This window comes from Vicia villosa, linkage group LG5 (genome assembly GCF_029867415.1).
Source record: "Vicia villosa cultivar HV-30 ecotype Madison, WI linkage group LG5, Vvil1.0, whole genome shotgun sequence".
NCBI lineage: Eukaryota > Viridiplantae > Streptophyta > Magnoliopsida > Fabales > Fabaceae > Vicia > Vicia villosa.
In genome coordinates, this window is record NC_081184.1 from 129,846,674 (window position 1) to 129,872,837 (window position 26,164).

General features: G+C 43.7%; 2 protein-coding genes across 3 annotated transcripts; both read left to right on the top strand.

Moving 5' to 3' along the window:
• Window positions 1–21: 21 nt before the first annotated feature.
• Window positions 22–3,192, top strand: LOC131602477 (probable inactive purple acid phosphatase 2). Its single transcript, XM_058874602.1, has 2 exons — window positions 22–842; window positions 1,626–3,192. Exons 1-2 carry the CDS (start codon window positions 150–152, stop codon window positions 2,892–2,894), a joined length of 1,962 nt encoding a protein of 653 aa, XP_058730585.1. The 5' UTR covers window positions 22–149; the 3' UTR covers window positions 2,895–3,192.
• Window positions 3,193–3,399: 207 nt separating this feature from the next.
• LOC131602476 (alpha-1,4 glucan phosphorylase L-2 isozyme, chloroplastic/amyloplastic-like) lies at window positions 3,400–9,387 on the top strand. 2 transcript variants are annotated; one of them, XM_058874600.1, is made up of 15 exons: window positions 3,400–4,006; window positions 4,339–4,574; window positions 4,668–4,769; window positions 4,875–5,051; window positions 5,215–5,490; window positions 5,791–6,062; window positions 6,359–6,476; window positions 6,598–7,032; window positions 7,145–7,297; window positions 7,535–7,663; window positions 7,891–8,127; window positions 8,198–8,274; window positions 8,373–8,559; window positions 8,752–8,952; window positions 9,064–9,387. In XM_058874600.1, exons 1-15 carry the CDS (start codon window positions 3,790–3,792, stop codon window positions 9,178–9,180), a joined length of 2,934 nt encoding a protein of 977 aa, XP_058730583.1. In that variant the 5' UTR covers window positions 3,400–3,789; the 3' UTR covers window positions 9,181–9,387. The 2 variants fall into 2 exon arrangements, with proteins under 2 accessions (XP_058730583.1, XP_058730584.1); XM_058874601.1 differs by having other exon boundaries at window positions 3,401–4,006; window positions 4,345–4,574.
• Window positions 9,388–26,164: the final 16,777 nt, after the last annotated feature.

Genomic DNA, 26,164 nt, shown 5'->3' on the forward strand with positions numbered 1-26,164 from the left:
ATTTATACAAAACATGAGAGAATTTAATATCATAAAGAAGAATATACCAAATGGATTAAGATGAAGCTTGAACAACACTGAACAATCATATTCCATTTCATCTTCAATTTCATTCATTTCCCATTACGATTTCGATTCACAAAATCACAATGATTCCTCACAAAGTACTCTTCCTCTCTCTTTTATTCATCTTCACCTCAAACCCTGCCCAATCAAAACCCTCCATTACCGTAACCCCAACCACCTTATCAAAATCCGGCGACACCGTAGAAATCCGGTGGTCCGGCATCCAATCCCCGTCGGAGCTAGACTGGGTAGGAATCTACTCCCCACCAACCTCCTCCCACGACAACTTCATCGGCTACCTCTTCCTCTCCAAATCACCAACATGGCAAAACGGTTCCGGCTCCCTCTCACTCCCTCTCGTCAACCTCCGATCAAATTACTCCTTCCGGATATTCCGATGGACGCAATCCGAAATCAACCCTAAGCGTCAAGATCACGACCAGAACCCGATACCGCAGACGCGTAACCTTCTCGGGTTCTCTCAGGAGGTTTCGTTTGCTTCGGGGAAGGGACCGGAGCAGATTCATCTTGCGTTCGCGGATGAGGAGGATGCTATGAGGGTTTTGTATGTGACGTGGGATCCGAAGGAGAGTTATGTTAGGTATGGGGAGAGGGAGGATAAGCTGGATGGTGAGGTTGTGGCGTTTGTGAAGAGGTATGAGAGGGAGCATATGTGTGATGCTCCGGCGAATCAGAGCATTGGTTGGAGGGATCCTGGTTATATACATGATGCATTGATTACTGGTTTGAGCAAAGGAAAAAGATACTACTATAAGGTTCTCTTTCGCTTTCTCTGTGTTGTGCTTCCCGTGACGTTACTTTTTTTAGGTTTTGCTTTTAATAAATATTTTTTGTTTCTTACTTTGATTATGTGTGTATTTCTTTCTATGGAAAGAAAAAACTATTATTAATGAACATATGAAACACGACACCGACACTAACACCGAGGATTAATTTAAAAATCAGTTGAAACTCCAATGACAATGAACTTTACTTTGCCATTTAAGAGTAGAAGCTTGGTCCTTGTTGTCATAACAACTGAAAAGATGACTTTATCGGCGTTGGTTCAAGAGAAAGAAGGTAATACGGATATGTGTGGCTCAAAACTCAATTTGTATATGGTTTTCCTTGTTTTTGTCAAATTGACATCGATCAGACCATTGTCTTCATTTCATGATGAAGATGATTGTTAGCTTCCGCTTTCGAGGGATGTTGATTGTCATTGAAGTTTCGAGTGCTTTTTACTGCTCTTTAGTTTGATTTGTTATGTGATCAAAGGTAGAACCCAACTATGTTTGGCTACACATTTTTATTCAGAACCATATTAAGAAGTAAAAACTATTAAATCTTAGTTTGATGTTAGAAATAAGAATCCATTATAGAGATGAAATCTATTCTACTTGAGAAGTTAGAAAACTCTAATATGTCAAAAAATTGTTTGATGAATATATAGTAAGATAAAATCATATTTTGCTGAAGTCTCAAGTTTGATTCATTAAATCGTTTAGTAATATGGTCACCAGAACTTAATTTGGATTATGGTATTTTCTGTATGCCAGGTTGGAAATGACAATGGAGGTTGGAGTGCAACTCACAGCTTTATGTCAAGGAATAGTGATTCAAATGAAACAATAGCTTTCCTTTTTGGTGACATGGGAACAGCTACACCATACAATACATTTGTGCGGACACAAGATGAAAGCATATCAACCATGAAGTGGATCCTCCGTGATGTTGAAGCTCTAGGAAACAAGCCCGCCTTTGTGTCACACATTGGAGACATCAGTTATGCAAGAGGTTATGCGTGGTTGTGGGACCATTTTTTCGCGCAAATTGAACCCGTTGCAACCAAATTGGCATACCATGTATGCATTGGCAATCATGAGTATGATTGGCCTTTACAGCCATGGAAACCTGATTGGGCTGGTTATGCAAGAGATGGGGGTGGTGAGTGTGGTATACCCTACAGTTTAAGGTTCAACATGCCTGGAAACTCTTCAGAACCCACTGGAACTGTAGCTCCAGCAACTCGGAATCTTTATTACTCATTTGATATGGGAGCTGTACATTTTGTGTATATATCTACAGAGACCAATTTCCTTCCCGGGGGCAACCAGTATAACTTCTTAAAACATGATTTAGAATCAGTTGACAGAAACAAGACTCCTTTTATAGTAGTCCAAGGGCACCGACCCATGTACACAACAAGCAATGAAATTAGGGATGCTGCATTGAGAGGAAAGATGATTGAGCACCTGGAACCTCTGTTGGTGAATAACAATGTGACTCTTGCTCTTTGGGGTCATGTTCATAGATACGAGAAATTTTGTCCGCTGAATAACTACACTTGTGGAAGTCATGTGGGCCGGAAAGCAGGAGAAAAAGGATATACTGTTCATCTTGTGATTGGCATGGCAGGGCAAGACTGGCAACCCATCTGGGAACCAAGACCTAATCATCCCAATCTCCCAATCTATCCACAACCAAAACGATCTCTGTACCGCGCGGGTGAGTTTGGGTATATTAGACTGGCAGCTACAAAGCAGAAGCTTGTGATTTCTTATGTTGGAAACCATGATGGTGAGGTGCATGACACAATGGAAATTCTGGAATCTGGAGAAGTTGTCAATGGTTATGGTAATGGTGGTATTGCTACTGCTAAGCCTGAAGGTCGGATTGAAGAATCCACATTGTCATGGTATGTCCAAGGAGGAAGTGTACTGGTGCTCGGAGCCTTTTTGGGATACATTCTTGGTTTCGTTTCACATGCCAGGAAGAAGCCGGAGTCCATGACTGGTTTTTCTCCAGTGAAGACTGAGGAAACATAATTAGTTATTACTGTATGAACTTTTTTTTTTTATAGGAAGATATTTGAATTCAGTACCACCGTTAATTGTTATATCAAAACCCCTGAGTTGCAACCTGGCATACATTGTTATATCAAAACCCCTGAGTTGCAACCTGGCATACATTGTTATATCAAAACCCCTAAGTTGCAACCTGGCATACTTGGGGAGTTAAGTTTGTACATATGCAATTTTTCTAGCTGAAAACTTGCCATTTAAGTCAATCCCTTGTAGTGACTTTTGTTATTGTATAATTTTCAAGTTATATGAATTACAGATAGAGCATACTTCTTGCACAATAAATGGCCTTATATTCTCTCCCGCTTTATCTCTATGCTGGACTTTGAATAGAAGTTACTCAGCATTTTTTTTCATTCTTTGTTATTAAGTTTCTCGTGTATAGGATTGTAAGGATAATGAAAAAAGTAGTACTTTTTTCTGTCCAAGTTGCCATATTTTGATAATAATCCAGCATGGCAGTATCAATACGTGGACCAAACGTAAAACAAACATCCAAACGTACAAAAACAGAAAAACAATTATTTGAGGGGTGATTTGGTCATTTACAAGCTTAAACTTTTATGTATATGCAGTTAAAATGTGAGGATTGTTGATCGTGAAGGAGGACCAACCAACTAGTGTCACAAAAGGGTAAATGGATAATGACAGCATATTTTAGCTCGTGTTTAATATGATGATATGAGCATCCTCTTCAAATACCAAGATATACTCAATAAAGATAACACACACACACACTTCCTCTTTCACTCGTTCATTTTCCTAATCACAAGTCAAAATAACACAACATTGTTTCTGTTCTGCTGAATACTACTTCCTCTGAGACACATACATACAGAACAAGAAAAGCCTTGCAGCAATGTCTGCTCTACCTTTCTCAACAACCTGCAGGCATTCCAACCCGCCTTTACATTCACATCCCAAATCAAGCTTCATAGGTTTCGGTCAAAGAAACAATATTTGGCAGTTGTTTATCATCAAAAAGTCAAATTCCAATAGATCTATAAGAAAGCTGTGTGTGAGGAATGTTGCCAGTAACAAAAAGGAGGAACTGAAAGAATCACTCACTGGACAAGGTTGCTAGCTTACATTTGCTTTTGTTTTGTAATTCTTTCTTCACTTCACTTCTTTTTTCGTTTTCGTATATTATTCAGGAAGTTCATGCTTATAATTTAAGGAGTAGCACTTTTTCAGCCAGGCTTGCAGGAATTTTAGTTTAGGGAAATTTTGCTGGGTTTAATGGGTTGCTACTAGTGCATTGTTTTGAAAGGTTCTTAAAAGTAAGGAGTGGGAACCATGGTTATGTTTAAGCTTATAGAGTTAAACCCTCAGTGCACATTATGGTTAGCTGATTCATACAGTAGCTGGTACAAACATGTTATTAGTTCTTTATTGCTAACACTTGCAGTTGCAGGCACTTCAAACGAATTTATACCAGATTCTACAGCTATAGCTTCAAGCATCAAATATCATGCTGAGTTCACCACATCTTTTTCACCCGACAAGTTTGATCCCAGTAAGGCTTTCTTTGCTACGGCAGAGAGTGTCCGTGATTCCCTCATCATAAATTGGAATGCAACGTATGAGTATTATGAGAGAATTAATGTTAAACAAGCTTATTACATGTCTATGGAGTATCTACAGGTTTTTATTGAGTTTCCTTTATGAGACGCAGCTAATTTACATTGCAAATGAAAATTAATTTTCATTACTACGTTTTTTTCCCCAATTATGAAGGGTAGGGCATTGTTAAATGCAGTTGGGAATTTACAACTCTCAGGTCCTTATGCTGAGGCCCTCAGAAAGCTTGGTTACGGTTTAGAAGATGTGGCTAATCAGGTATTTTCCTATTATCATTTTAAGTCTTGTTAATTTAGTAATATGGATATACAGCAAATAATTAATCAGAACTTATTTAAAAGCAAACTCACATACAATCCACAGGAGCCAGATGCTGCTCTTGGGAATGGAGGATTAGGCCGGCTTGCTTCTTGCTTCCTAGACTCCTTAGCGACACTGAATTACCCTGCATGGGGATATGGACTTAGATACAAGTATGGTTTATTCAAACAGCTTATGACCAAGGATGGTCAGGAGGAAGTTGCTGAAAATTGGCTTGAGGTATTGTTATTTATATCGATATTTTATACTAATCGGTTAGAAGCCAAATCTTCATAATATTAGTGAAGGTTGTTCTTTAAATGTTCTAACTTTTATCATTCTTTTTGGAAGCTTTGCAAGTTCTTCTGCAGTGAGATTCACTGACTGATGTCTCTCTTTATAGATGGGGAATCCCTGGGAAATTCAGAGAAACGATGTTTCTTATCCAGTTAGATTCTATGGAGAAGTTATTTCAGGGCCAGATGGAAGCAAACAGTGGACTGGAGGAGAAAATATATCGGCTGTTGCATATGATGTTCCGATACCTGGATACAAAACTAGAACCACCGTAAACTTGCGATTGTGGTCCACTAAAGTTTCAACTGAAGAATTCGATTTGCAAGCTTTCAATACTGGCGATCATGCCAAAGCATACGCTGCCATGAAGAATGCAGAGAAGGTCTGTGGCAGCCTTGTTTCTTTGTGATTCATACATCTGCATCTAAGTTTGGTATCTTCCTTTCAACTTATTGATTCTGGAAGATTTTAAATATCCACTACTGATTTGAGAATTTATTGCACAAATATGAAGTTAAACCTTATTTGCTTCTTGTTTCAAATTGTATTGGCACCGCTATCTTAGATCTAAATCATCAAGAGAGGTTTCTTTGCATCTACAGAAAACTAAGTTCAGTCGACTATCTTCATGAATCATTTGTGATGCTCCTTTTTTATATATTTTATTGTTCATTGTAATCAGATATGTTACGTTCTATACCCTGGGGATGAATCAATAGAAGGAAAGACTCTACGGCTAAAGCAACAATATACATTATGCTCAGCATCTCTCCAGGATATTATTGCACGCTTTGAAAAGAGATCAGGAAGGACGGTAAATTGGGAGACCCTCCCAGATAAAGTGGTGGTACAAATGAACGATACTCACCCAACACTTTGCATTCCCGAGCTGATTAGGATCCTAATAGATGTTAAGGGTTTAAGCTGGGAGAAAGCTTGGGATATTACTAAAAGGTGCTTCTTTTTACATCAACTGTATATCCAATTTATATTTGAAGATATCAAGCCATTATTAGGACTTCTAAGTACTTAGAATTTTAGTAGAATTGATTTAAGTAGTACTGCTTCTACATTTTTTCAAGTATAGTATGCGAACTTATAGAAATAAAGTGAGTTTCTATTTTCAAAATCTACAGCTTCACCGAAGTAATATTTCTAATGTATCCGTGGTGCTTTGTAGAGTCACAATATAACTACTACTTTGATCACTACACTTACATTGGTCCCGCTTTTAATTGCTCTTTTGTTAGAACGGTTGCTTACACAAACCACACAGTTCTACCAGAGGCACTAGAGAAGTGGAGTTTGACGCTTCTGCAGGATTTACTTCCTCGACATGTGGAAATAATAAGAAAGGTAGATGAGGAGGTAATGTTGAAAAACTTATGTGGCATTGGTGTTCAAATTGTTGTTAGTTCATATGGCCATCACATGGTCTTATTTATGAAATTCTATATCTAATGTCTGGTATCTTTGTTTTATTAACCAGTTTATACATGAAATTATTTCTGAGTATGGGACTGGTGATCTTAACATGCTGCAAGAAAAGCTCGGAAAGATGAGAATACTTGAAAATATTGAGTTGCCTGATTCGGTGGTTGAGTTGATTAATAATACAATTCCGGCTGTTGATCCTGTTGAGGAAATTGATGTTGATGATAATGATAATGATATAAAGGCAATAAACAAGAAAGATGAAGACGAAGAAGAAGGTGATGAAGCGGGGGAAGAGGAACAAGAAGAAGATGACAGGGAAGACCCTGTTGTAGAGAAAAAAATAGAAATGACATTCAAAGTTGATCCAAAACTGCCGATGATGGTTCGGATGGCTAATCTATGTGTTGTTGGTGGATTTTCTGTGAATGGAGTAGCTGAGATTCACAGTGAGATTGTAAAAGAGGAAGTTTTTAATGAATTTTATGAGGTACTAAATCCAGCAGATTCATTCTCTTTTAATTGTGCAGTTATTTATTGGGATTACAAAATACATACATCCATAAAATAAGATATTAAATTTTCTGTCGTTCATTTGACAGTTGTGGCCTGAGAAATTCCAGAATAAAACAAATGGGGTGACACCTAGAAGATGGATCCGTTTCTGTAATCCCGATCTTAGTAAAATCATAACCAAATGGATTGGAACAGAAGACTGGGTAACAGATCTTGAGAAATTGGCTATACTTCGCAAGGTAAATAAATTTAACTAAACATTGTGAACAATATCTGAATTACAAAAAGTTCTCTGTAATAACTTCCACAGTTGGCTAATGAATATATATCATATATACATGGCTAGTTACAGTATAACTTGAAAATGGCAACAAGCATTATAGGTGATTCCTTAGTCGAATGTTCCATCACATATTTTTTATGCTCAAATTCTCGTTTTTTTTAATTCCATCCTTATGGATAAATTTTTCTAACAGTTTGCAGATAATGAAGATTTACAATTAGAGTGGATAGGATCAAAGAGAAGAAACAAGATTAAGGTTGCATCATTTATCAAAGAGAAAACGGGTTATGTTGTCAGTCCCAATGCAATGTTTGACGTACAGGTTGGTTTTCCGCCATCAAGAATTTCAAATATTTCTTATCCTGATTTAGTTAACACTTGAATAAGAGCAACAATGGTAATGTTTCATGTATAGAGTGTATATTTTCACTTTTCATGGAACAAGTATTAGTTCTTGCTCCTAAAATGGGACAACCATAAAAATTCCAATGGCATGTTGTTTAACACATTCAATTCATGGTTAGTAATATATGACACGTCTATTTTCAGGTGAAACGTATCCATGAATACAAACGGCAATTACTGAATATCATGGGAATTGTTTATCGCTACAAGAAAATGAAAGAGTTGAGTACTGAGGAAAGAAAACAATTGTATGTTCCTCGGGTTTGCGTTTTTGGTGGGAAAGCATTTGCGACATATGTTCAAGCCAAGAGGATTGTAAAATTCATCACAGATGTAGGAGCCACAGTTAACAATGATCCAGAGATCGGAGATCTTTTGAAGGTATAAGTCAAACTATCATCATTATCTACTTTTTCATAAGACTAATCGTGTTCCTTGTCTTAATCTGCAGGTTGTATTTGTTCCTGATTACAATGTCAGTGTTGCTGAAATGCTAATTCCTGGCAGTGAACTGTCCCAGCATATCAGGTATAGATAAATAATTTTTTGAAACAAAATATTAACACTTTGTTCCCAATCAATGTTAGCAGTTTTTGTTTCTGACTTCGCTTTTTCTGTGTGTTCAGCACAGCTGGTATGGAGGCCAGTGGAACAAGCAACATGAAATTTGCAATGAATGGATGTGTACAAATCGGAACTCTCGACGGGGCTAATGTTGAAATAAGAGAAGAAGTTGGAGAAGACAACTTTTTTCTTTTTGGCGCACGAGCTCAAGAAATTGCAGGGTTAAGGAAAGAAAGAGCAGAGGGAAAGGTAAGCTTTAAAACAATCAGAAACTAGAATAATTGGTTAAAGTGCAATAGTTTCTTTTCTTTCACAAGATATATTAACTAACGTTCAAAGAGTCTTCTATAGATCCTTTAAGTCATTGTTAATTAAGTCGAAGCCAACAAAATTACGTATCATAATCTCAATATAATGTGGCCTGTTGTATAATATACGCAGTTTGTACCAGACCCACGGTTTGAAGAAGTGAAGTCATATGTTAGAAGTGGTGTTTTTGGCACCTATAACTATAACGATTTGATAGGATCATTGGAAGGGAATGAAGGCTATGGCCGTGCTGATTATTTTCTTGTTGGCAAGGACTTCCCTAGCTACTTGGAGTGCCAAGAGGAAGTTGACAAGGCATACCGCGATCAAAAAGTAAGTAACAACAAGTCATGCACAAAACATTATTTTTTCGTCTATTACCTTGTCAAATCTGTTATTAAGATTAAAATGTACAAACCATAACATATTGATGTTTTGTTGCAGAAATGGACAAAAATGTCAATATTGAACACAGCTGGCTCGTATAAATTCAGCAGTGATCGAACAATTCATGAGTATGCTAGAGATATATGGAGAATTGAGCCAGTTGTATTGCCTTGAAAAGCTATACATTCTTTGGTCTATGCAATAAGACAGGTGTGGAGGAAGAGAGTTCTCTTGAATCACCAAACCAGTTGAAAAATCATCTTTGAACATTTGTTGCTCTAGGAGGGTATATGTTATCTTCATAGAATTATTTTCTGCAAAATATTGAAGTAATTTCTTAATTATTTTATGGTTCATGTTTCCAAATGAGGATGTTGATAACGTCATATTTGTTCCATGGTTGGATTATTCAAACTAGAAAACAAAATATTCTAGTGGGACATAAACTAAAATAAATTCACACTAATGAGAAGACAAAGGAAGATCTAAGCAATTTTTTTCAACACTTAATTTCAATCACATTAAATTGATACAACATATGTATACAAGACATGCTTTTTATGGGCTTCCTATCCCTTAATACTTAATTTTAGGGAATTTTTTTCTTACCCTTAGGAAATTTAGGTGAAAAAGTCCCCTTTCATGCAGCTCCAAAATCTAAGAAGACTTGCATCTGGTATGACATTTCTGCCACCTCTTTTTGACGAACGACTATCTGCCTTGTTGGAGAAATGAAAAGACCAGAATTCCCTAGTGACAAGCCAAGAACCCCATTGACAAATTTTCCGGGTTCAATGAATAGCTTTCTCAATGGTCTGACCTTCCCTAATACGGTTCCACGAATTGAGGCCTTTTGAATATCGGATCACAAGCCATCATCTCCCAGCGGATGGCCTTCACCAATTATCCTTGGTGGCAGGCTCAAGACATCCTCGCCAGAAGGGTGGTTATAAGAATTATACATCATAGGCCACTCCGAGAAAGGAAGATTTAAGGAGGCCGAAACATCATGGTTGCACGGGGAGCAAGTCCCGTTTGAAACCACCAAGGTAGCGACTTTGGAAGGAGAAAGAGTTTCTTTAGATGCCTTCTTCATCAAAAGTATCATCTTGTAACAGCCCATCTTGTCTACAAATATAAGGGATAAATAAAAGTAGATAGAATAACTAATTTATAATTACGTAAGAGGAAAAAGAGAAGCCCACCTTTCCTCATATCAAAAATATTATGCCTCCTCTTTTGCGGTGGCCTCCACTAGTAGGTGGGTCTCTATTTAACTTCTCTTCAACTTCTTTGATGCAAATGTATAGGGCTAAATACCATCACCAAAGCCAAGAACTTTCCAAAAGACCATTAGTTTATTCTGAAAGTATCTCTCCTCTTGAGACATATCATCAGGAAGGTATACATAAGTTTCCGGCCAAGAAATGATTTTGATGCCATAATTTAAAAAATTCATCAAAGCATTTCAGAGACGTACCAGGTAGCATCATAAATACTTGCATGAGAAACCTTAGTGAGAGGAGTGACCATGTAATAATGACCTTTGAAGTTATTCATATTGTCACTATACACCTGAACATTTTCTTAGCATGCCTAAATGAGAGTAAAATTTGACTTCATTCTTAGTCGGCTTATCTACTGATCGTACCTGATCAGAAGAATCGTCAAGGCCTGCTCGGATGCTAGTCTTCGTGAAGTGAGAGGGGGGGTGTACCTGCAAGGTACTCCGATGCCAAAGTGAGTGGATGAGCAAAGGAGAGCAAGTACTAGCTAAGGTTAGAAGAGAATTGAATACCTGACCCTCTAGTCAAAGAGGGTATATATAGCCCCCAGCGCTGGGCCATGATCTCGCTATTGGGTTGGATTCCCAAGCCCAACTAGGAGACTGCCAGGTTTCCTGAGCGGAAATATCGGAGGTGCGTGTACGCCCTCTGTCCTGGTTAACCGCTCCGAAGTCCAAGGGAAGACGCGGTCTTTTAGGAGCCACGTGGGATCCGAGTTATTCGGAGGATTGGATATGAAAGAGCCCTGCGCGGAGCAGGGTCCTCGGCAAGGATGACGTCCGGGGGAGAGTTAACGCCGAGCAAGGTCGTCTGCTCCGGGTAGGGTGTTAGTGCCGAGCAAGGCGTGTCGGGGAGGCAATGAACTATTCATGGGCCTCTGAGGCTTATTGGGCCGAAAGCGGTGTTGGGCCTAGCCTTGGCCCAGTCCAGAACAGGAGCCCCCCAAGTCGGAGTTTTCTGGTTAAGAAGCTGTGACTTTGCTTCTACGCTCGGACCCCAATTCTCGTGGTTGCTCGGTGAATCGGTCCTCGTTACACAGACGCGCTCGGAGGAAAATCCAGTGGTGGGCGAAACGTCGCGCGTGGGAACCACGCGCTGACGTGGCATAGGCAATGATGGCCTAGTGTCTAGGAGGCGGCGCCTGTCAGGAGAGGTGACGCTTCGCCTTCCGAGCCTTTTTCCTATAAAAGGGGGCGAATTCTCTCATAAGGGAGTTTTCCTTTCTCTGTTTATCTGCTCGGCTTCGATCAAGGGTTCCTCGGAGAATAATTTCCCAGCTCGTTCATCATATCAAGATCGTTGCTTAGCGAAGGATTCTCCCCGGCCATCCTCATCATGTCTGCAAGTAAGTTCGTTTAGCCTGTCGTTGCTTTACTATTTTTCATAGGATTTGTGTTTCGCTTTCGAGGTCTTCGCCATCGTCATCCTCCCCGGGTTATCTAAGCGATGCCCGGGGGTCAGCGTGGGTTGGCAGGCCGGAGTACGTTGGCGTTAAACTGCTTAAGATAAGCTTTCCCGTTGTCGTGTCATCTGTGAGTCCTCGGCTGACGAGCGTTGTTCCTCGATGGGGGTTTGGCCGGGGGCTCTGCTGCTCCTGCTCTACCCTTTCGCTTGCCTTGCGGTGGAAGGGTGGATTTGATGGACTATCGAATTCACTTCTCCCTTCTGCGTGCAGGTGAATCAGATTCGAGTGCTACCTCAAGATCCGGCTCGGACACCGACTCGACGACCAGTGACTCCGACAGCTCGACGGCAACTAGTTCCGACGTCGAAATTATTGAGGAAGATGGCACTCCCTCGGCCGAAGGCGCTCACACGGGATCCCCTGGTTCGGATGCCGAGGGAGGGGTTTCCCCTATGCCGTTATTCAGTTATGAACATATCGTTGCGCCCGATTGGATAGCCGAGGAGGCTCTATCTGTTGTTTCTCGGTACACCGCGTCTCTGGATGGGGCGTTTACAGAAATTGAGGTTCTGGGGGAAGGCGATCCGCCCAATTATCAAATAGGTTGCCCGTCTCCGGACGAACGCATATGCTCTCGGTTTGCCGGGGACGGGTTTGCGATGTACGATTACGTGTTTAGGGAGCTCGGCTTCCGGTTACCTTTCTCTGGTTTTCAGGTTTCAGTTATGGCGTTTCTATCTCTGCCGCCGTCCCAAATTCATCCGAATGCTTTTGCTTTTATGCGGGCATTCGAGATTGTTTGTGATTATTTGGGTATAGGCGCAACGTCTGCGTTGTTCGGAAGATGTTTTCGTGTTCAACGGCAGGCGTCAAACGGGCGGTATAGCTGGGTTTCGTTCAGGAATGCCGAGCGTAAACTCTTCGGAATGTATACTGATTCCGTGAAGGGTTTTAAGGATCGATACTTCGTTGTCCGCCCCCTAAGTCCAATGGCCTACTCTTCGGTGTCGGATATGGTGGCCGAGCGGGATGCCGAGGGGGAGATAGTGAGGGATGAATATGGGCAGGAAGTAAGGGAGTTCTGCACGACGTTTCCGTTTTTCTGGTGGAAGGGTCATTTTGCGTCTCCTCCGAAATACTATGCTTGGGAGGACGATGATTTGGATGATCAAGACCGGGAGTCATACTCGGTCCTCTGCAAATACGTAGATAGCTTTACTATGTCTCGTTGGGTGACGAGGAATGGGGATCCTGTATTGGACGAGGACGGGGTGCCGATCACGGAGCAGCAGCCTATTAATACCAAGGCTTTGCTAGCTTGTCGGACTCCCGAGGAGACCTGGATGTTGTTAGGTTGTGTCCATTCACCTTGCTTTGTGATCTCTGTCCGGTATTTTGCTAACTTGTTTATTTTTTCTTTGCAGAGGCTATGCCGGAGAAGGAGGATAATATCCTGAAACAGGCATTGGATGCGAGGAAGAATCAGAAGAAGAAGAACCAGGGAACCGGAGCTGGAGAGAACTCAGGCTCGGCAGGCTCTCCTCACAAGACTCATGCCGACGAGAGGTCATCCAAGAGATCTCGTCCTTCCGAGGGGGGACGTCCAGATCAGTCGAACCTAGGTCCCGGGCGCGCCTTCGTGTTGCCTCCTTGCTACAAGGATGGAGGCTATTTCGAGAAGTTCCCCTTGGTTACCTCACCGGACGAAGCTCGTCGGATCAGTGATATGGACCCCCCGTCCCTTCAGAAACAGTTGGCGTGCGACAGTGCCGCCGTGGTGAGGGTCTTGGGGATGGCGCAAGTGTTGGCCAGTGGAGGTTCGGGCTCGACCGAGGCCCTGAAGGAGGCCGAGGCGGCTAAGAAGGTGGCCGAGGACAAGGTGAAGGCCATGGAGACCGAGCGCAAGGAGTTGAGGAAGAAGGTCGACGCGGTCCTGAAGCAGAAAGACGCGGAGGTTGCGGCTGAGAAGAAGAAGCTGGCTGACCTTCGACTCGAATGGGCTCCCTCGGCTGACGAGTCGCCGGATGTGGCAGCTCTAAAGTCTAGGGCTGAGTTTGTGGAGAAGATAGAGAGCCTGAAGATAAGTCTGGCCGACATGGCCGATGTCGGGTTCGAGCGTGCTCTTAACCAGCTGAGGCTTCTGAACCCTGGTTTGAAGGAGGACAATGTCGGGCTCTCTTCGAGGATCGTGGATGGCGTGTTGGTGCCTGAGTCCCCGGGGAGCGAAGAGTAGAAAGTGTAGTTCCGGGCCTGCGTGTCCGTCTTTCCCGGCCTGCGTGCCATTCTTTTTGTTGGGCTATGCCCGGATAATTTTTGGGGCCTGCGTGCCCGACAATGATTGTAACTTTTGACATCGCCGGCCAATTTGGTCGGCAGCCTTAATGTTTTGTAGCTTTGCTTGTCTATATTCGTTTACTCGCTCCTTTAAAGTATTATCGTTGTATGCTCGTATTTTGATAACACTTCTCGGTGCTCGGAAACCGGGGTGTTTCTTCCATACTTAGGATTTTTTCGCTTTTAGCCGGCTACGCTCGGGTATGCCGGGGATCTGCTTATGTCTGAATTTTACTGTCGCATGTTTGCGTTGCTGTGTATTGATGATTATGGGATCCGCTCGGGTGTTCCGGGGACCTATCTGATGATTACGGCGTGTTGAGTACGGTCCGGGTGCGCAGAGCAGGTGTGCGCTTTTAGCGGGTACGAGACCATGTTTATGGCCAAGTTCTCGCGGCGTGAACGATCCCATCGCGAGCTGGGGTTCTGCCAATCAGGTACTTTCGCGGAGGGTCTAGGTGTAGAGTCTTCCGCGTGGTCGGTTTTCCCATTTCGTGGGAGGATCCGACCGTTGCTGTCGTGGAGTTCCCGTGTTCGTACCGACGACGCGGGTTCCTTCCCGGCTTGCACTTGTGCGGGATGCAGGTCTTCGGGGGTGTTAGGTCGAGTCTAACTGTGATAACGTCTGAGTTTTTCAGCGTTCCAAGGCCGAGCAAGTTTTACTCCGAGGAGATCTTCAAGGTAGTAGGCGCCGTTCTCGGTTTTATCGTAAACTCGGTATGGGCCTTCCCAGTTCGGGGCTAGTTTACCTTCGCGCAAATCTTTCATATTTCTGCGGAGCACTAGGGCGCCGACTTCGAATTCACGCTTGGTAACTTTGGTGTTGTAGCGGAGAGCTATCTGTTGTTTTAATTTTGCTTCTCGGAGGGAAGATCCCGTGCGGATCTCCTCGACCATGTCGAGTTCTTCCCTCATAGCTTCGTCATTGAGCTCTTCTTCGAGGGGTGCCTCGGTGCGCCGAGAAGGTTCTCGGATTTCCACGGGGATCACGGCTTCGGTGCCGTAGGTTAATCTGAATGGGGTCTCACCTGTGCTCGAATGGGGGGTTGTTCGGTATGCCCAGAGTACACTATGAAGTTCTTCGACCCAAGCTTTCTTGGCTTCGCCGAGCCTTCTCTTTAGTCCCCGGAGGATGACTCGGTTAGCCGCCTCGGCCTGCCCGTTCGTCTGAGGATGCTCGACCGAGGTGAAGTGTTGTTTCGTGCCGAGCTTGGCCACAAACTCTTGAAACTTTCTATCGGTGAACTGGGTGCCATTGTCGGTGATTATGGCTTGAGGCACCCCGAATCGGGCGAGTATGTTTCGTTTGTAGAAACGGAGCACGTTTTGAGACGTGATTTTGGCGAGCGCCTCGGCTTCTATCCATTTCGTGAAGTAGTCGACGGCGACCACCAGATATTTATTCTGGTATGAGCCGACCGGGAATGGTCCGAGGAGGTCCATTCCCCAGGTGGAGAAAGGCCATGGTGACGATAGAGATTTAAGCTCGTTAGGGGGAGCCAAGTGCATGTCGGCGTGACGCTGGCATTTGTCGCATTTACGGACATGCTCTTTGGCATCTTGTTGCATGGTCGGCCAGTAGTAGCCGGCTCTGAGGGCTTTCCTCGCGAGTGATCGGCCGCCGAGATGCTGGCCATTGATCCCTTCATGGAGTTCTTGGAGTATCTCAGATGCTTGCGAGGCGTCGACACACTTAAGGAGAGGGATGGAGAAGCCTCGCCGGTATAGTTTGTCCTCGACGACCGTGTACGAGCAGGCTCGTCTCTTGATAGTTGAAGCTTCCTTCGCGTCGGCGGGTAGTTCGTCTTTGGTGAGGAAGTTATATACCGGGGTCATCCAGCAATGGTCGTCCCCGATAGCGAGCACTTGCAGAGCTTGCGCGTTTTTGCTTATGCTCGGTCTGGGTAAGAGTTCCTGGATTACCGACTTGTTTCCACCTTTCTTTCTTGTACTCGCGAGTTTAGATAATATGTCGGCTCGCGAGTTATGCTCCCGGGGAATGTGCTCGACGTTTACTTTTGAGAATTTTTTCATTTTCTCCCTGACGAGAGTGAGATATTCGGCCAGCGTGTCGTTCTTTGCCTGGTAATCGCCGCTGACTTGGGATGCGACGAGTTGGGAGTCGGTATAGACCATGACTTCGCGAGCACCTACGTCCTCGGCCAGGCGTAGGCCTGCTAGGAGGGCCTCGTACTCGGCCTGGTTGTTTGACGTGGTGAAAGACAAGACCAAGGATACCTCGATGACGAGTCCCTCGTCGTTTTCCAGGATTATTCCGGCTCCGCTTCCCGAGCTACTCGAGGCTCCGTCTACGTAGATGGTCCATTTGTTTTCGGTGGGGCCCGGGTAGTTAGCAATTGAGGTCATCTCGGCAACAAAGTCGGCGAGCGCCTGAGCTTTAAGCGCCTTTCTTCCTTCGTATTGGATATCGAATTCGGATAGCTCGAGGGACCATCGTAGCATCCTTCCGGCCATGTCTGGTCGGCTGAGGAGTTGCTTAATCGGTTGGTCCGTCCGAACGACTATGGTGTGAGCGAGGAAATAGTGTCTCAGTCTTCTGGCGGCTGTTATTAGGGCCAACGCAACTTTCTCTATCTGCTGATATCGGGCCTCGGGCCCTTGTAGGGCTTTGCTCGTAAAGTACACGGGCTTCTGTCCGTCTTCCGTTTCTCGGATTAAGGCCGCGCTGACTGCCTCGTTCGAGACAGCCAGGTAGAGATATAGGGTCTCGTTGCCATCCGGTCGGGATAAGACGGGCGGTTTGGAAAGTACCTGTTTGAGGTGAGATAATGCCCGTTCGCACTCCTCGGACCATTCGAAGGTCGCCTCTTTCCGAAGCAACTTAAAGAATGGGAGGGCATGCTGGGCGGATTTTGCGACGAAGCGGGATAGTGCTGTGAGCATCCCGTTTAGTACTTGGATAGATTTTTTGTTGTTAGGGGTAGGAAGTTCCGAGAACGCTCGGCATTTATCCGGGTTGGCTTCTATTCCTCGTTCGGTTAGGTAGAATCCGAGGAACTTGCCCGCCCGTACTCCGAAAGTGCACTTCTCTGGGTTAAAACGCATCTTGCAGGATCTGGCCTGCTCGAACACCCGTTCAAGATGTGCGGTGTGGTCGTCGTCTTCTCGAGATTTGACGATCATGTCGTCCATATATACCTCGAGGGTGTCGCCGATCTCTCCCCGGAAAACCTTGTTCATCATCCGCTGGTACGTGGCCCCGGCGTTCTTGAGTCCGAAGGGCATTACGTTGTAGTAATAATTGCCCGACTCGGTCATGAATGCCGTGCATTGCTTGTCGCTTCTCGCCATGGGGATTTGATTGTAACCTGAATAAGCATCCATAAACGATAATAATTTATAGCCGGCCGAGTTGTCGACCAGCCTATCAATATTAGGTAACGGGTATGCATCTTTGGGGCATGCCCGGTTAACATCAGTATAATCAACGCACATTCTCCATTTTCCATTAGATTTTTTGACTAGTACAACGTTTGAGAGCCAAGTTGAATACTTGGCCTCGGAAATAAAATTTGCCTCTAAGAGGTCTTTTACAGCTTTCTCGGCAGCCTCCGCTTTCTCGGGAGACTGCCGACGCCTACGTTGAACTACTGCTTTTGCGGTCGGATTGATGGAGAGTGTGTGGCAGGCGACCTCAGGGTCGAGTCCGGGCATCTCTGCTGCGCTCCAGGCGAACAAGTCGGCGTTGTTCCTCAGGCAAGCTATGAGTTGCTTCCTCGGTGTATCCGGGATGTTCTTGCCGATCTTCACAGTCTTGTCGGGGTTGTCACCCAGAGGAACGAGCTCGAAGTCCCCGTCCGGAATGGGCCGGATAGGGTGAGCTGTCTTCGGCTGCGGCTCTTCGCCATTCTTCAGCTCCTCTTCTGTGAAACGAGCGTCGAGGTCGACTGAGCTGACGTCTGTTGTCGTCTGCTGATCTTCAGGAGGGGATTTGTCCTCAGCCCTTGGTTTTTTGTTGGAGCTGGAGGGTGGGGAGATCAGCTCCAGTCCCTTTACTGATGCGTCGAATATCCTCCTAGCGGCTTCGATGTCGGCATTGACTGTGACTACTCGTCCCCTCTTCGTATAGAACTTCATCTTCAAGTGAACGGTTGAGGGGACGGCAGTGAGTTCGGCCAAAGTGGGGCGCCCGATGATGCAGTTGTAGAGGGTCTTGCAGTCTATCACCAAGAACCGTGTCTTGACTTGCCTGGAAGCTTCCCCCTCCCCGAAGGAGACGAGCAGTTCGACGTAACCCCACGGCTTCGTGGTTGACCCGTTGAATCCTTGGAGGTCGGATCCCACGTAAGGAGTGAGATGTGAGTCGTCCAGCTGTAGGGTTTGGAAGAGGTGGGAGTACATGATGTCGACTGAGCTTCCCTCGTCGACCAGGACCCGTCGGACGTCGAAGTTCGCCATCCTTGCTCGCACGAGCAGTGGGATTGTGGCGTTCGGAGCGCCGCCGGGTAGCTCCTCCAAGTAGAAAGTGATCGGTTCTGACCTCCCTTTGAACCTCCTCAGGGTCGGGGTCAGGTCCGTGGTGGCGCTGATCAACTCGTCGAACTTCCTTTTCACGGAGCCGATTGTGAGGGAGCCAGGGTCCCCGCCGTTGGATATCAGCATTGCTGTCGGGAACCCTTCCCAGACGCTAAGGGCAGATGTCACTCCGACCGAGGGTATGAAGTCTTCTGGTCGGGTGACGGATAGTGCCACCTGCAGCGGCCTGGCATTCGGTGAGTTGCCCTCGTCGGAGCTCCGACGGTCCTTCCTTCTGGGAGGGTCTCCTCTCTTTGTGTACTTAGAAAGGTGACCCTCTTTGATCAGTGTCTCGATGGCGTCCTTCAGGTGTATGCACTCGTCCGTCAGGTGCCCGTGGCTCTTGTGGTACTTGCAGTATTTGGACTTGTCGGTCCCCGGCCGGGAGGGATTCGGCTTCGGGGGCCTGATGTTGGAGTTTCTGAACTCGGCGTTTATGCACTCGGCCAGGATCTTCTCCCGTGAAACTTTCAGGGGGGTATAGTCGTTGAAGCGCCCTGCTGGACCTCTGCGCTCCTTTGTGTCGCGGGACCTGTCGTCCCTCTTTCTTTCGTTTGCTCGGGGCGCGGCGGACGGGTCTTGGCTCGAGCTCCGAGTAACGCCATTTCCCCTTGATGCTTTGACTGCGGCCGCTTCGCCTTCCTCGAAGGAGATGAAAGCCTGCGCCCTTTTCAAGATGGCGTTCATAGATCGCATTTTTTCGATCTTTATCGCTTTCCTGAATTCGCTGCCGGGGAGGAGCCCTCGCTCGAGGAGATACCTTTTCATGTAGTCGGTTGTCTCCACTTGGACGGCCTCCTTGTTGAATCTGTCGAGGTAGTCTCGGAGAGGCTCGTCGGTCCCTTGGACTACAGCTTCGAGGTTTGCCTCTGATTTCGGTTGACGGCGGGAAGCAGTGAAGTGACTCAGAAAGAGTTCCTTGAGCTCGGCCCAAGACTTGATGGAGTTGGGAGGGAGATTCCTGTACCAGGTCATTGCCCCCTTCCGGAGCGTGGTCGGGAAGATCCGACATTTGATGGAGCCTTGGACGACGTGATACTCCATGACGGCTTCCAGGTTCCTGATGTGGTCGTCGGGATCTGTAGTCCCGTCGTATGCATCCAAAGTCGGGGGTTTTTCCATTCCTCGGGGAAGACGGGCCCTTCTAATGCTTTCAGACAAGGGGCTGCGGAATTCCTCCTCGTCGCTGGCGCTCGGAGAGATCGAGCGTGTGTTACGCCGGGCGGGTTCCTCCTTGCGAGGTTTCCTCCCCTTCCTGGCGAGCCTTCTTTCCTCTCTGTCGGGAGAAGGGCTCTCTTCCTCTGCGGGCTCAGGCCTCCGATTTTTCCTGCTTTTCCGCAGAGGGGAGCGCGAGTAGGACCTTTGGCGGCGGGATCTTTTCGGTGGAGACCGAGAGGAGGATGGTGAGCGTCGGCGAGTCCTCCTGGGCGGGGAGCGCGAAGAGGAGGAACGCGATCGACGGTGTCTCCGCGGGGGAGAGCGGTGACGGTGCCTCTTTTCCAGTTTCTCAATCCGTTCGCCCTGGAGTCGGATGAGGTGGTTGGTCCGCTGCAGCTCTTTGAGGATGACGAGGGTCGAGGGGTCGGTTTCCCCATGGGCATCTGTAGCATCCTGAGTCTGCCGATGGTGAGTTCTCGGTCTCTCACGGGAACGGGTGGAGGAAGAGGCAGTCTGCCCGTCCCTGTGGTCCGTCTCGTGTTGGACGCGAGTCAGCGGTTGTTCAGGCTGGGTTTGGATCAACTCGGCGTTGCGATCGTTCCGAGCTGTGTCCTCTTCGTTGTTCTGAGGTTGGAGCTGCTCGGCCTCGTCATTCTGAGCCTGCTCGACGTGCTGAGGTGGTGGTCTTCTGACGGATTGGGGGGTCTCATGACCTGTCCTCCCATTCCTTTCAGCAGAGTGTCGTCGACCTCCCCGTCGATGCAGAGCCTGGCTGGATTCCTCGATCATGTCCGTAAGGCGGAAAGGATCGGGGGTCGGGACGAGGACAGTGTTGTTGTTGTTACCGGCCATGACGATCGAAGGATGGATTAGCTTTTGATCTTTGTTTCTTTAAAGAAGGGGAAGCTTGTTTCCCACAGACGGCGCCACTGATCGTACCTGATCAGAAGAATCGTCAAGGCCTGCTCGGATGCTGGTCTTCGTGAAGTGAGAGGGGGGGTGTACCTGCAAGGTACTCCGATGCCAAAGTGAGTGGATGAGCAAAGGAGAGTAAGTACTAGCTAAGGTTAGAAGAGAATTGAATACCTGACCCTCTAGTCAAAGAGGGTATATATAGCCCCCAGCGCTGGGCCATGATCTCGCTATTGGGTTGGATTCCCAAGCCCAACTAGGAGACTGCCAGGTTTCCTGAGCGGAAATATCGGAGGTGCGTGTACGCCCTCTGTCCTGGTTAACCGCTCCGAAGTCCAAGGGAAGACGCGGTCTTTTAGGAGCCACGTGGGATCCGAGTTATTCGGAGGATTGGATATGAAAGAGCCCTGCGCGGAGCAGGGTCCTCGGCAAGGATGACGTCCGGGGGAGAGTTAACGCCGAGCAAGGTCGTCTGCTCCGGGTAGGGTGTTAGTGCCGAGCAAGGCGTGTCGGGGAGGCAATGAACTATTCATGGGCCTCTGAGGCTTATTGGGCCGAAAGCGGTGTTGGGCCTAGCCTTGGCCCAGTCCAGAACATCTACTATTAATATTTAAAAGGTGGAAAAGGAGTGTCAAAGTTGGCACGCTTCTTTTATATTCACACCAGCATTGAAAGACCTTAACATAAACTTAACTCACTGGATGCAGTTACAAAGAAGCAACCCTCATGTGATTAGGAACCCCTACCTCGAAATCATTAAATGGTAGTCAAAAACCTATTTGGGAGAATAAAAAATCATGAAACGGAAGAACACATGCATTGCACATACTGGATATTATTTTATCTTCTTCCAGGAGAGCAACCTAAATTCGAGCAGGAAACTACATCGGTAAAGGCATAATCCAGACCCTCCCTTACCAACAAAAAAAAATGGTATCTAGCATCTCCTAATGCATCCATGTGGTTGGGTCTCCAGCTCTAGAATCTTGATCGATCTGACAATTACTTCGCTCCATCTCAATTTCACTACAAAGACATAAAAAAGAATGACCATGAGTATAAGCACAAGACTGAAATTCTAACCACCACATTACTTCACTGTCAGTGGGTTCATAACCAACAGCATGCTGATACACCATGATGTGAGTTTGAGCTTTTGCGTTCTTGCTTGAAATCACATACTAGATTCATCAAAGGTAAATCTGGGAAAGCAAAGCCTCTAAATTTTTTTCCTAGGTTCAAGACCAACAACTACCTCTCCATTTTTGACAATGATATCACCTTTCAAATCCTCCATAGCAATCTCTCTAGGAACCCCATAGAACCATAAACAAACATAGAAAAGAGGGAAAATCGTTACTTATAAGAGAAGAAACTCCTGATACGTGTAAGAATCAAATCTCACGAGCATTTCAAAAGATATTAGAACAAAAGAATAAGATCGAGAAGAAGAGATGTAATGGAATATGGATTTAGACGCTATATAAGACAACCTAGGAGTTATTTAAGTCTCATAGGCAAGGAGGGTGAAAGAAAGAACTGATTTACCCTATAGCCTTCATGTATTAACTACAAATGGACACATGGCCGATGATCAAAGACCTAGGAAAATGCTCCATCATCACATACGGTATTGATTCAATCTCGATTCCAACAACTCAAGTGCCTTAAAAAGGTCAACTTTGCCTCTAAACCTAGATCCACGTGTAGAACACATGATGTGAAACATTTTGATGATAAGATAAGCATTTAATTCCACTACTAAAAATCTCATGGATATAGGGCCCCACCTTTCCCCATATCAAAAATATCCTGCCTTTCCTCTTTCGTGGTGGCCTCCACTAGTAGGTGGGTCTCAATGTAACTTCTCTTCAACTTCTTTGATGCAATTGTATAGGGCTAAATACCATCACCAAAGCCAAGAACTTTCTAAAAGACCATTAGTTTATTCTGTAAGTATATCTCCTATTGAGACATATCATCAGGAAGGTAGACATAGGTTTCCGACCAAGAAATGATTTTGATGCCATAATTTAAGGAATTCATCAAAGCATTTCAGAGGCGTAACAGGTAACATCATAAATACTTGCATGAGAAACCTTAGTGAGAGGAGTGATCATGTAATAATGGCCCTTGAAGTTATTCATATCTCACTATACACCCGAACATTTTCCTACCATGCCTAAATGAGAGTAAAATTTGACTTCATTCTTAGTCGGCCTATCTACTATTAATAGTTAAAAGGTGGAAAAGGAGCGTCAAAGTTGGCACGCTTCTTTTATATTCACACCATTATTGAAAGACCTTGGCATAAACTTAACTCACTTGACGCAGTTACAAAGAAGCAACCCTAATGTGATTAGGAACCCCAACCTTGAAATCATTAAATGGTAGAATACAAATTCATGAAAAGGAAGAACACATGCATTGCACATACTGCATATTATTTTATCTTCTTCCAGGAGAGCAACCTAAATTCGAGCAGGAAACTACATCGGTAAAGGCATAATCCAGACCCTACCTTACCAATACAAACAAAAATGTTATCTAGTATCTCCTAATCCATCCATGTTGTTGGGTCTCCAGCTCTAGAATCCTGATCGATCTGACAATTACTTTGCTCCATCTCAGTTTCACTACAAAGACATAAAAAAGAATGACCATGTGTATAAGCACAAGACTGAAATTCTAACCACCACATTACTTCATTGTTAGTGGGTTCATAATCAAAAGCATGCTGATACACCCTGATGTGAGTTTGAGCTTTTACGTTCTTGCTTGAAATCACCAACTAGATTCATCAAAGGTAAAGCTGGGAAAGCAAAGCCCCTAAATTTTTTTCCTAGGTTCAAGACCAACAAATACCTCTCCATCTTTGACATCGATATCACCTTTCAAACCCTTCATAACAATCTCTCTAGGAACCCCATAGAACCATAGACAAACATAGAAAAAAAAGGGAAAATCGTTACTTATAAGAGAAGAAACTCTTGATACGTGTACGAATCAAATCTCATGAGCATTTCAAAAGATATCAGAACAAAAGAATAAGATCGAGAAGAAGAGAAGTAATGGAATATGGATTTAGACGCTATAGAAGAGAACCCATGAGTTTTTTAAGTCTCATAGTCAAGGAGGGTGAAAGAAAGAACTGATTTACCATATAGCCTTCATATTAAATTCAAATGAACACATGGTCGACGATCAAAGAACTAGGAAAATGCTCCAACATCACACACGTTATTGATTCAACCTCGATTCCAACAACTCAAGTGTCTTAAAAAGGTCATCTATGCCTCTAAACCTAGATCCACATGTAGAACACATGATGTGAAACATTTTGATGATATGATAAGCATTTAATTCCACTACTAAAAAAACACATTTAACCTCAGTCGTAAAGGAGATTTAACCTCGGTATTAGAGACGAGGTAATGAAAGGCATTATGAAAACTTGTTATGTTACTCCTTAGTTTAGAAATAACCGAGGGGTAAAGTGCTCTTCACATGGGTTCGATCCTCGAGGAGATCCTTTTCGGAATTCTTAAATGGCAAAAAAACATTTCCCTTCGGTTGGGATATTCCACCGACGGGTATAACACCTTTCACCTCGGTTTTAACATAAAACCGACGAGTAAAATATGATTGAGTTTATTAAATCTAATGTGGATTGCTTATTTCACTAAACCCTAACTGAACATAGTCTCAAAATTGGATAGAAAAATAATTATACGAACAATTGTGTTATATTTGAAGAACAACTTACACTGATTAAAGTTTATCAAGCATTCTACAACTCATCATTCATTTCACGTTCTTTCATGTTTAAAATATCATTAATATTTCAATTTCTTTATTCAACAATTATGGAAGAAAGTTGAACGAAAACTAGAAATATTGGAAATTTTAACTATAAAAGAACGTGAGATGAATGATGAGTAGCAAAATGCTAGAAAAACATTAATCAGTGTAAGATATATTTTAATTACAACATAATTTTTCATATGATAATTTCCAAAATCAATTTAATAGGTTATATGTTTAAAGAGGGGTTAGTAAAATAAATAATTGACATTAGATATAATAAACTCAATTTGACGGAATAAGATGAGAGTTGCACAAAGAATCACAAAAACATAAACTCATTATCAATATCAATCTAAAACTCAACAACAACATCAACAATAACATCAACAACAACGGCGACATAAACCTTTAGAGTCTCAACAACTAGTCTCAACAACAACAACATCAACAACAACCACATCAATAAGCCTATAACATAAATTTATTTAAACAACAACAACATAAAACCTCTAGGGTTTCGGGTCTCAATAATGGGTCTCAACAACATCAACAACAACCTCAATAAACCTATAACATAAACATGTTTAAACAGTAAAACAACAAGATAAATCTCTAGGTTTTAGGATCTAAAAAACAATAACAACAACAACAACAATATGAGTAGTGATGTTTAACATACCAAATCTCTGACGATGAAGAAGAGTTTCCTGAAGGAAGACCTCAAATCTTCTAATGCAATTCTCACTTCAATCGTGACAACAATGACTTGGGACAACTATTCCAGATCGATCAAAGGCCCAATAAGACATACAAAATTACAAGGGCCAAACACAAAACATTGTCACACAAAGCCAACATATAGACAGAACCTCACTAAAAGGGCCTCACACCTGGTCTGAGATGTTGGTCCACTACTCATATTCAGATCTGTCTGGTCAGCTCTCTACGATGCATGTTGAATCCAACGGGGATGGTTTTAACCGTCTACCATACATAAGTCGTTCCATGCACCATAACATGTACGATTTCATTTTCACTTTTTCAAGTTATACCTCTCTAACCTCACTAACTTGGATGTTAAAATGCTAATCTTGACTGTCTATCCCGCTTCACCGATTCAGAGTTTTGTGTAGTCGCACTACAATGACCCACTCCCTCTACCCCCACTGATTGCTTGTTTTGAAATCAAAACATTTATATTTTAGATTTTCTAGTAATTTCTTCTTTAATCTCTATCCAAAATTTGTTCATTGATCTCCTATTATCTTTATTTATTTTTAAATAATTGAAACTAATTAGAAATTAGACACACATTTTCTAACAACTAAATAATACATGTTCAGAAGTTAACTTTTAGAAATGGGGGTGTTCAGATGTTATGTTCCAAACACTTTTTTAGCGCAATGCCGCTAAACAAAAGCGTAATTGATGTTTTCGAGTTTTTATAGGATTTATGAAACACATTTATGAAACATTTATATTTTAGATTTTTGGAACGAATAACCCAAAAAAATATAAATACAAATTATGAATAATATATCTATTTTTTTTATAAGTGAAGGTCATATTATTGAATTTTTTTTCATAGATCGTATAGAAATGACTATTGTAATAAAAGAAAATACTATGATTAATTATTTAATTGAATTTTGATATATTATGAAATATTTATAATTTATAATTGATTTTATCATTAGAAAACCTTTTTATTTAATTGATA